General features: G+C 40.9%; 1 protein-coding gene across 1 annotated transcript in view; it reads right to left on the minus strand.

Annotated features, from left to right (window-relative positions):
- Cubn (cubilin) overlaps positions 1-12024 on the minus strand; it is a 291759-nt gene that overhangs the window by 200465 nt on the left and 79270 nt on the right. Inside the window, exons 26-30 of the mRNA XM_008833899.3 lie at positions 9870-10063; positions 6279-6288; positions 6146-6160; positions 4235-4245; positions 1194-1198 (exon numbers count right to left, since the gene is read on the minus strand). Coding sequence (XP_008832121.1) covers positions 1194-1198; positions 4235-4245; positions 6146-6160; positions 6279-6288; positions 9870-10063 — 235 coding nt within the window. The remainder of the gene's footprint in view (positions 1-1193; positions 1199-4234; positions 4246-6145; positions 6161-6278; positions 6289-9869; positions 10064-12024) is intronic.

Genomic DNA, 12024 nt, shown 5'->3' on the forward strand with positions numbered 1-12024 from the left:
GGGACGAATAAGATCAATGTAGGAAGAAAATGCCAGGATTGTTTGGGATGCTGATTAGAAACCAAAAAGAATCGGCAACATTGCAACTGAAAACCTTCCCTGTTTTGAAAAAGTAGAAAATTAACTTAGCTAACCCAAATCCACAACTAGGGCTAGCAATATTTAAAATTCAGCATTGCGATGAAGGCACTACTATCCATGCGATGTGCCCACAGGGGTGCTGGGGGCCTCCTGTGAGTTTGCTGCCTTTGGTCTGACCAGGGCACAAACCAGCGTGAGGAAACACCAGGACGGATGTGTGCGGGGAATAGCTTCAAGTTTTGAGCATCTAAAGGAATTTCTAAGTGGTGTAAAGATAGTCTGGAAATTGTAGCGGATGAATAAGATCAATGTAGGAAGAAAATGCCAGGATTGTTTGGGATGCTGACTTAGAAACCAAAAAGAATCGGCAACATTGCAACTGAAAACCTTCCCTGTTTTGAAAAAGTAGAAAATTAACTTAGCTAACCCAAATCCACAACTAGGGCTAGCAATATTTAAAATTCAGCATTGCGATGAAGGCACTACTATCCATGCGATGTGCCCACAGGGGTGCTGGGGGCCTCCTGTGAGTTTGCTGCCTTTGGTCTGACCAGGGCACAAACCAGCGTGAGGAAACACCAGGACGGATGTGTGCGGGGAATAGCTTCAAGTTTTGAGCATCTAAAGGAATTTCTAAGTGGTGTAAAGATAGTCTGGAAATTGTAGGAGGTTTGTTTACTATTCCATCTGGATCTCTGTTTCAAATCTGAGAGGATGTTGAGAGCAACAGCACATTTCACCGGAGGCTGGTGGAGAGTGTCCACCTCAGGGGAATTTGACACCTTTTTCTGACCTCCCTGGGCATTGCATGACACAAATGCACTTAAACATATTCAGGCAATACACTTATACACATAAAATAAAAATAAATAAAATACTAAAAAATAAATAAAAATAAAAAAGATCTCTTCTTTTAATTTTTACAATTTAAAAAAACCACACTTTACTCAGACAACTTAAGAGCCAAAATATTGTGAAATACCTTTTAGCCTACTTAATGACAGGACAGAGTCTGGCTTTGTTACTGTACTTCATTCTAAACTTCTGAACACAGCTCATTCTAGAAGAGTCCAGATTCACTTTGGTATTGATACACAAGCTGATTGGTGTACAGATTCTACTTCTCATGCCTGCTTTTGAGTTGCAGCTGGCCTAAGAATCATAATAACTTCTTTGAGCTCTAAACAGAATGCAAAAGTCCTAGAAACAAACTTCCTCTGAAGGACAGTTCCAGGAAGTGTGACTCATCTGCCCAGGAAGTGTGTGAGGAGGAGCCCTCAATCAAAGAGCTGCAAACGCACTGTGCTGACTCAAAGTCTCTTCTGCTCTCTGCTTTGCTGCAAGTAGGATGTGAGATTTTACTGATCACACTGCTTAGGTTCACACAGAGAATCCCTGGAGCTTTTGTAGGAAAACTGGGAGGCAGAGGGAAGGAGTCCTGGGCTCACACATGGGTCCACTCCCTTTAATCACAAACGGGAAAACTATCTTGCAGACTATAGCCTCTCTCTGTGTGTGTGTGTGTGTGTGTGTGTGTGTGTGTGTGTGTGAGCATGCGGGTGCAAGCACACGTGCGTACCTGTGCAGAGGACAGAGATCAAACAGTCAGGTGTCTTCCTCAACCATTCTCCTCTTTATTCTTGGGATAGGGTCTCTCACCAGTTTAGCTAAACTGGCCGGCCAGTTCTAGGCATCCTCCTGTCCGCCTTCCCAGTGCTGGGATGACAAAGGTATGCTGCCATGCCTGGGTTTTTATGTTGGTGCTTGGGATCTGAACTCAGGCCCTCATGCTTATATGACAAGCACTTTATCAAATGAGCCAGCTCCCCAGACCCCAAACTATAGCTGCTTATTTAATGCAAAAGGCTTTAGAGAGCAAATAATACCACACAAAATTACGCTCACCTTAGACTAATGCTACATAATATTTATGAGCATTTTTCTTTATGGGGCATTATTCCGAGTTAAAGTCCTAGCAGCTCTATATAATGAAGGCTGTGCTGTGAAGCTCTGCAAACTGAGGAATGGAGAGATTTAGTAATTCAATATTTTGAAGTGCATCAAAGGAAAAACATTCTTGTTTTCTCCACTGCCTTTTACTTTTACTAAAATAAACATTGTTAGATTGGTACAAAAGTCTTTATTTTCTGTAAGGAATGATAGAGAACGCAAACAAATCTAAAAGTCACAGTGATACCCAGTGAAGTTTCAGAATAAAGTCCTTCTCTGTTCTCTTTCTTCACAGAGCTCCAGTTAAAGAAGAAGATTAAATATTGATGTTCTTATTTCTCATTTATCCTTTGCGGAAAGTGCCAAAATGCATTAAGGACTCCAGCTGCAGGCAGGGAGGGGAAAAGGGAGTGTCTTGAAGAAGGGACCACTAACTAGACCTCAGCCTGCAGAATCCCTGCCCCGCTCCTGACCAGGAGCTGCTCTTGTCCGCACTGTGCCTGCAGCGACACTGAGTGTCTGCGTTTGCAGTGTGCTGGGCTTTGCGTTCTTGGCATTTATAGCTCATTAACTCTGATTATTCCATTTTTCAGAAAGGAAATGAGGTACATAGAGACTAACCAACTTGCCAGGGTCACCTGAACTTAAGTTTTAATTCAGGTATATCTGCTCTAGAATTTTTGTTCTGAAATACCATACTTTCCTGAGCATCAGAGAGAAGACTAAGATTGCTCTGTTATGGAGCCCAGGGCAGTCAGTTCTGGGCAGGCAGTACTGAGCAATACTAAACACTATCCTTAGCATCCCGCAGCAATCAGCAGGTGGAAGAAGCCAGCTTGATCAGATTTGATTCTAGTGATGACCCTTAAACAGCATGGGGCAGAGAAGGTCCCAATGCTGTTTTCTATGGAAGACCGAAGAAGACTATCATTTATCATGAAACCAAGTTATCTGGAAACTGAGCAATTATTCTTGGGTCCTGCACGGTAGCCATTAAAAGTCAAGTGATTACCAGTGACACAAACACAGACATCTGTATACACTTCCCTTATTGAAGAGTTTATGAAAATCTTTAAATGGATGAAATAATTGATTTTGTCTTTAAATAGATTCCTAGGAAGAGAGAGTCAAAATGCTACCAAGAAGTAGAGCAAGGGAACTTGGAAAGCAAAGAAAATCCACTTCAGACTGTGGGAGCTGCTATAAGCAGCCCAGCCCTGGGTTTGCTGCTCACTGCGCAGAAGCTGCCAGTTCTCATGGGCAGAGCTGGAGGGAGGCAGCTGGCATTTCCAAGAGAGGGAGGCTGTTAGAAGGATGGGAAATACCTTTCCAACTTGCCCCCAGAAGGTTTGGATAGCCAACAATGAGCTGTTAAGCTCTCTCCAGGAGTGTGGGGGAATAATATTCTTACAAGCAATCTTTGAGTGTTCTTTAAATTCCTCAGTTTTAACCGCCTTCCTCTACAGCAGTGGAAGACAATGTGCCCACCTCTCTCACTTCCCTACAGCAAGCCCCTTAACAGATCTCAAGACATCGTGGTGCCACTTGCCTGTTATCCCAACACTCAGGAAGCAGAGACAGGAGGATTAGGAGTACAAGGAAAAAACCAAAACCACACACATACGCATACAAAGAAAATAATACAATATTAAAAATGCCATTCCAACTGGATGTGGTAGTGCACACCTTTAATCCTAGCATTTGAGAGGTAGAGGTAGGTGGATATCTACAAGATCAAAGCCAGCTTGAAAAAAAAAAGGCCAATCTGACAGTGGTTTTTTCTGCTCTGGCCCTGAGAGATTTGCTCCAAGAGAGATCTGAGAAAGAATACTGAACTTGTGAACTTGTTTTTTAATTTTTATTTTTATCTTTACGTGTATGAGTGTTTTTCCTACACGTATGCAACTGCACCACATGTGTCAATGCCTGCAGTGGACAGAAGAGGGCATCAGATCTCTTGGAACTGGAATTACAGATGGTTGTTAGCTGTCATACGGGTGCTGGGAACCAAACCTGGGTCCTTTGCAAGAGCACTAAGTGTTCTTAACCTCTGAGACATCTCTTCAGCCCCAGTCATTGAAATTCTTAACCTTCCCACAGGCATGGTAGAAACCTCCTGGTGGTCTACTTTCAGTTCCCCAAACACAGCTTTTCCTAGTCAACCCTCAGTCTGACACCTTGGAACCTAGTGATAAACAGTTACGTTTCCACAGTCTAGGAGTCTAAGAAATTATCTACTGAATGGATAAATGAACAGTGCATAGTGGAATAGTGACTGTTTGAAGAAGCAACATGGTCAGCAAAAAAAAAAAAAAAAAAAAACCAACCCTATTGAATCCTGTCTAACCCAGCACTTCCCAAATTCACTCTAACACAAGGCTCTTGTTAGTGAATCATCGATCCACATTTGTGGCAGACAGCTATGTGGTTACCTCAAATCAACTTCCCCTTTGTCTGTATTCATGAAACACCATATGGCCAAGAATACCTGACTTAACATGACCTGACTGAGAAATTAACTTGTATTGCATGAAGCACCAGCAAATCTGTGAGCTCTCTATAAAGGCAGCTGGTGTTACACTGGGTAATTCCTATAGCACATGGGCCATGAAATAGGATGTTTCACAATTGTAGCATAGAAAATATTGCTCAGACTATAGATGTAGAAAGAATGGGTGTCAACATGGTAACTCCAAAGAAATTGATGAGCTTTTCTGTCCATTCTTTTTAAAAAATATTTTATTTAATATTTTAAAATTTTATGTGTATGAATGTATTGTCTACATGAATGTTAGTGCATTCATATCAGGCAATGCCCACAGAGGTCATAAGAGGGTGTCAGATCCCCTGGAACTGGAATTACAGATGGTTGTTAGCCACCGTGTGGGTGCTGGGAACCAAATCCAGGTGCTCTGCAAGAACAGCCAGTGCTCTTAACCACTGAGCCATCTCTCCAGCCCCCATTCTTTTAAAAAATGTATTATTTTGCAATTGCAAAGAGGACATGGAAGTGTTATAAATAGTGATATAAATATCTGGCCAGCAGGATGACATCAGTAAGGTTTTGGCAATAGATGAACTAGATTTTACAGAGTGGAGGGAAATGCATTTGACAGAAGCCACTGACGTAATTGGGAAGAACTAAAGCTGCCTTTAGTGGAAAAGGGACAGGGGTATAATGGAGGAAGGACAGAATGGAAGCCTATAATAATGAAGGTGCCAAGTAAGGAAAGGATGGGGGCAACGTTCAGATTTAAGATGTAAAACATGTACAATAAATCTGACATCGTTTACAGGATGAGGTAGTTACAGTAACAGCAGTATCACAAGGCCTCACAAGCACGTAAGCTCCCCAGTAGCTGTGGGAAAGTAGATTTATTTAAGGAGAAAGAATTAATTGTACACAAAGGTATGTGTCAAGGAGATATACTTACTACCATTCCTGTAACTTCACCAAAGAACTGGGAGGTGAGGGTGCCACTGCCTGTCAAGGAGGAAGTAAGCTATAGACAGTGGTCTTTGGTGCTAGCCAGTGGCTTGTGGAGGCTTGCTTTCCTTGAATCCCCAGCAATGCTGGTGAAGTCTGGGATAGGGTCTCCCCAGGCACATGCTTTTCTAACAAGATTCCCAGTTGATTGTGGAATACAGCCAGATTTAATAGCCGTTTGTACAGATCTTACTTCTTCCAAGAGATTGCAATCTTTTTATTTTCAATATTTATTTATGCACATGTGCACGTGTGTATGTGGGGGGTGGAGTGTGTGTGTGTGTATGTGTGTGGGGGGGGTGGCTCTGTGCACATGTATAGCCGTGAGATGTCATAGTTGACGTCAATCGTCAACTTGACACACTTAGGGGAGGGAATCTCAGTTAAGGAATTGCCTCTATTGGACTGGCCTATGGTCATATCTGTGAGGCAGTTTCCTGATTATTGAGTGGATTTGGGTGCTAACCCACTGTGGGTGGTGCCACCCCTAGGTTGTATAAGAAAGCAGGCTGAGGATAGGTCAGAGGTAGAAACCAGTAAGTTGGTCTCTGCTCCAGCTCCTGCTTCCAGGTCCCTGCCTTGAGTGCCTGCCTTCCATGAAGGACTGTACAATAACCTGAAATAAACACTTTCCTCCCCAAGCTAGTTTTGGTCAGTGTTTTATCAGAGCAATTGAAGCTAACCAGAACACCAGGAGAGGCATCAGGTGTCCTCTGTCACTCTCAGTCTATTCCTTTTGAGGCAGGGTCTCTCCCAGAACTTGGTCTATCCTCACTTTCTCCTCATACTGAGGTCTGTCTCCTAAGCCACAATGCACACTAATCTTCTAGTGACAAGTCTCATTCCTCACTCTCCTGACCACTTGGGAGTGCCTATCCACCTTGATCACTAACCCCATCACTCTTCTCTTGGCTTCAGTAATATAACCTCCTTCCACTTCCGTCTTCTGGCCCCATACATGCCCCCTGTTGACCTAACATTTCCCATGGGGTGCTCACACATCTGTATGCTGATTTCTCCCAAATCTAATACTTTTGTTTCTATATTCAGTCATCTAGTAGAAATTTCTTCTACATAGAGACTCAGGATAAAAATAAAAAATGAAAAAGTGAAATCCAGTTCTGAATCCTTAAGTCTGACTTCACATCGGGCCTGGGCAATATCCAACTTCCTTAAAGAAGGGACTCACTCTCCAGCTGAGGTGTCACCTCTAAGTCTGATGCATTTCGTTTTGCCCAGAGGATCAACCAATAAAGGGAAAATTGTTTCCCAATGGGATCATTACCAACTGACACCTCAGCAGCAAGCTTAGGCACAAAATCTGGCCAGCACCCATCCCAGTCTTTTTATAGTATCAGTTTTGTTAATTCAAAATAACTAAATTCTGGCTCCAGTAATGATCACTCAATGGGGACTTAGTTAAGCCACTTGGAAAAAAAAAAAAAAAACTTTAACTAGAGGTTATTAAAATAATGGAAGCTGCATTTTTGTGCTTATGACTTTTTCTCCTTAAATGGTTATTTGTGCTTTTAAATCTTCCATCATAGACCAGCCACTGTAGTGGTGGCTCTGGTCGTGCCCCCTGGCTTATAGCAACGGAAAAAAATCTCCTCCCTCTGGCAATGGTGTCATACTTTGGAAGGATTTTTTGAACTTCTGGTTCTTATTTTGTATTTTTGCTGCTTTCACAATTCACGTTACTAAACAAGAAATTGTATGCCTGGAACACAGCAGGCATATCATCCCAGCAGGCCTCTGACGGGCTGTTCTGTAGCTGTTGGAGAAGCATTTTTAATTTGTTTCCAAATACCACTAAAAATGACTTTTAATTACCATTCCATCCACAGAGGAGTCCAAACAAGTGGAGTTCAGTCCTGAATGTGTTTCTTCCTATTTCCTCCCCAGGAGCCCAGGCTCAAGACCAGTTCCAAGCCTCCCTCTTCCCATTAGTTTACCTCCCTGGACTTTCTCAAATCACGATCATGGTGCCTACGCAGCATTTGTCATGCATCCAAGCGTTGCATGTGTTGCATGTTTTGCTTTATGCTCAAGGCCATAGGGTTTCACTGAACTATGTAGGGATTTACAAAAAGACCAGTTTGGAGCTCAATTCTTTCTCAATAATAGCTGTCATCAGACTAAAACAAAAACGGTTGTGATAATCAATTTAACCTCAGTTTCTCAAACTAGTATAATATCTCAATGTAAAATAAGGCTTTGGGTCACAAGTTAGTAGTAATGCCCACCCTTTCAAGAAGTCACAGCCTATAGGGGATGAGAACAGCCATAATCAGTAAAACTTGCTGTTACCATCTACTGTGTGTCATATGAGCAAAGGTATCTGAAAGCAACTCTTCCAGTTCTTTCTAAACTATGAGCAGATTCTCATGATATGTAGAGAAGGAGACACTGTTACTGAGCTTATGAGGGCCATCTGACTCTCCACCAAGTAAGGTGGATCTTGGAACCATTGCCAAGTCAGGCAGGGTGATGCACACCTGTAATCCCACCCTTTGGGAGAAGAAGGCAGGAGAGACAGGATCTCAAAGCCAGTTACAGTCACAGAGCAAGTTCCAGGCCAGCATGGGCTACTTGAGACCCTGTCTCAAAAAGTGGAAAGCCAAACAACAATAACCAGCAACAAACATAATGACTGTAAGTTGGTTGTGTACCATAGTTTCTTAAAACACTAGTAAATACAGCTTTCTAATGTATAACTATTACTTCTATAAGGCAACTTTTTTTCTACATATAAAGCAAGTCAGTTTTTCTCACTTGTTTGATTGGGCTCTTTCTTTCTTGAAGTAGGATATTATTATGCAGCCCAGATTGGCATTAAATTCTCAATCCTCCTGCCTCAGTCTCCCAGGGGCTGAGATTAAAGCATGTGTCAGCATGCCTGGATCAAGAGTGTTTCATTTCTTTTAATCCAAAGGAATTTTCCCTGAAACAAAGTAATCTCCTTATAGTTAAGGCCTCACAGAGTCTTTCAGAGAAAAGATGCTCCCAGTGCACTCCTTTAATCAGAGCACTAGGGCGCAGAGGCAGGCAGGTCTTTGTGAGCTGGACCACAGCCTGATCTGCAGAGTGAGTTCCAGGCCAGCCTGGGCTATGTAGTGAGATCCTGTCTTTAAAAATATGTACCAGCTCTCTCTTCTTTGTTTGATAACAAATGTAGTATTTGGAAAAGACATGGCAACCTCAAACAGCCTCAATTATGCTAGTTTCTAAAAGTAAAATTGGTGAGAAGACAATTAAGAAAATTCTATAAAGATTTGTCCCCCTTGGGAACATGAACTCAGCATTACAAACTGGATGTTGTCTTTGCAAGCAAGGTTTCTAAAAATCACAATCACTTTTTGAGTTACTAGAAATTCAATGTAGGGTCTTTCACATCCTAGGCAAACACTGTACCATTTGGCTACATTACAACTAATAACCTAAAAAGAACACCGTCATTATGATATGGATAGAAGGAAAAGTGGAAGTGATGTAATGAAGCCAGAGAGCACCCAACGCTCCAGAAAGGACTTCTAGAGAAAACTCCACATGTGGATTCAAGCAGAGAAGGAAGTAAATATGATCTATTACATGATCCAGTTATTCTAGTAATCATGAAAAATAGATGTAAATAGTTTGAATGAAACTATGGTATGTGAAGTATAAACAATATCTAAGCTAATATTCATATACTATGTGATAGGAGTGGACACCAATATTAAAATATTAAATAAGGAAAACAGATAGCTGCAGAATTTTAAAATCTATAATCCTAAACGTTGCACATACAAGTTAGTAGAAAAGCTTTCTTGAATAAAATTTCTTATGCTACAAATAGCAGATTTTCTCATATTCTATTCTGCCTAATACTCAACTTTTATTGCATAGCATTACATAAAGAAAACTGTATAAAAAGTTACTTAGGGTCATTTTATAACAAATAAAACTTCTATTCTATAAAAGGAAAATTAGCTGAAATGAACTTGAATTTTGAGATCAGAATAACACTTAGTACCAGGCACATGTTAAATAAATCCATGTACTTAAACATTTTCTCTTATGTATGGAGAACAAATTTAAAAACAAGATAATAATTTTTAAAGTTAAAGTCAATAATCCATCTATTGCATTGAAACCCAAAAACATAAATGGTTCTTTGTTCATACGATTTAGTCGGTTAAACAGTCTCGATAGGACAATGATGGGATGAGAGACATGAAGTACATCTGTTCAGATAACGGGTGGTTGACATATAGCACAGGTTAGGGATTCAGTTTTGAAAAGTAGGAAGGACTTCTAGCTTGGTTTGTCTAACTTCATCTGCACATGGGCTTATTTCTGAATTCAGAACACCTACCTCTAAATATTCTAAGGAGCAGTTTTCCCCCTCTTCCATTTCAAATGCTGTAAATGTGTAGTTCACAGTGTTACCCTTTGATGCTTGGATGGTCCAGTTGCAACGCTGATTACCAGAATAAGGATGTGGATAATTTATGCTTTCTAAGACTCCATAAGTTTGATTCACTATGACCACATTGTCACATGCTAGAAACAAAACAAAACAAAACAAAAACCAGTCACAGGTGTCAAGAAACACTAGCACATATGTCACAATGTCTCTGAGGTGTAGGTGAGATTCCCCTTTCAGAAAACACCTAGCACCTAGATATATATGGCGTGGCATTTTTATACTGACAGAATCTCCATTTAGAACAAATGTGAAACAATACTTAATTGAATTTAAGCTTTAAAGTGTCCCAGAGTTGAACAGCTATGTTATAATAAGCATCCGTCACAGTTTTGTCAACTTGACACAAACCTAGACATTAATTTGGAAAAAGGAATCTCAACTGAGGCGCTACTTCCATCAGATTTATCTGTGGACATATCTATGGACCTTTTTTTTTTTTATTATTTCTGATTAATAAGGACGGGCTTAGCTCAGTGTGGGAAGTACCATCCCTGGGCAGGTGGGCCTGGGTTGTTTAAGGAAGTTAGTTGAGCTGGCCGTGCTGCCTCCCAGTACTTGGGAGGCAGAGGCAAGCAGATCTCTGTGAGTTCAAGGCCAGCCTGGTCTACACAGTGAGTTCCAGGTCACCTGGAGCTACAGGGAGACCCTGTCCTAAAAAGACCAAAAGAAAGAACGTTAGTTGAGCAAGACAGGGAAAGCAAGCCAGTAAGCAGCATTCCTGTATGGTCTCTGCTTCGGTTTCTGCCTTGAGTTCTTGCCCTGGCTGCCCTCAATAGTAGAGTGTTATTGGAACACGTAAGCCAAATGAACCCTTTCCTTCCCAAGTAGTTTTTGGTCATGGTGTTTATTGCAGGAACAGAAACCAAACTAGGACAGCATCAGATTCCTATAAAATGGTGGGCAAATAGCTTGGCTCTATTCAGAGTCCTCTGATTTGTTTATAGAAATGCATTAAATATTCTGTGCTTCTGTTTTTCTAGCTTTAAGATTTAAATGAAACAGAAATCCTGATCTTTAAACTCTTCGGTAGAAATACAAAGTACTGTGTGAATGGTAAATGAGTAAAAGCATGGCTTGTTAGAACATTCAGATATCTGCAGGAATCTACAACAAAGGCTTTTTATTCCTACAGTTACTCATTAGGAAGCTCCCGTGAGGGGAAGGGGGCAAAAGATGGAAAGCAGAAATGGAATCCTTCAGGGTTTTTTTGGTTTTTTTTTGTTTGTTTTGGTTTGTTTTGGTTTTGGTTTGTACGTTTATTTTTTTGAGACAGGGTCTCCCTGTAGCCCCAGCTGGCCTGGAACTCACTATGTAGACCAGGCTTATCTTGATTCAGAGATCTGCCTGCCTCTGCCTCCAGAGTGCTGGGATTAAAGGCATTGCACCATCATGCCTGGCATAATCCTTCAGTTTTGAACAAAGCCACACTAGGCAGCTCTAGCTGCGTGTAATCATGGGAGTGGATGTCAAATCCAGCCAATCACAGTGGCCTGAACAAAGGAAATGTGTGACATATCTCCTCTTTTCTTTATCTTTATTCTTTTATATTTCTTTATGATGTATAGTGAAGGAAAATGGGAAACAAGCATTATATTAAAAGAGTTGCCTTGGATAAATGTAGTACCTAGACTTTCTTCTGCCTCAACACTGCTTGCAGTGACACCATTTAGAAATTTGGGTTTGATTTGGAATAGCGAACATCACGCGGCCCTTCAAACCTTCCTTGCTGAAGCAGGTGTCATGTCATGTGTGTTCTCTTTGAAAATCCTAACCTCATAATTTTTGTCAACAAAGGATATTGAAAGGATAATTTTGCTGTTTTAGACATGTGTGAGAAACAATGCCTATTAGGCAACAGGAATCACAGAACAGAGAAACATATCCAATAAGCCATATTGACTGTTCTTATTTCTCACAAAGTGAATTGTGTGCAATTCTCCAATTTCAAATGGCAAATTTTTGTAGAAATTTTTTCTTTCTTTCTTTCTTTCTTTCTTTCTTTCTTTCTTTCTTTCTTTCTTTCTTTCTTTCTTTC

The sequence above is a fragment of the Nannospalax galili genome, unplaced genomic scaffold, assembly GCF_000622305.1.
Source record: "Nannospalax galili isolate Female #2095 unplaced genomic scaffold, S.galili_v1.0 scaffold976, whole genome shotgun sequence".
NCBI lineage: Eukaryota > Metazoa > Chordata > Mammalia > Rodentia > Spalacidae > Nannospalax > Nannospalax galili.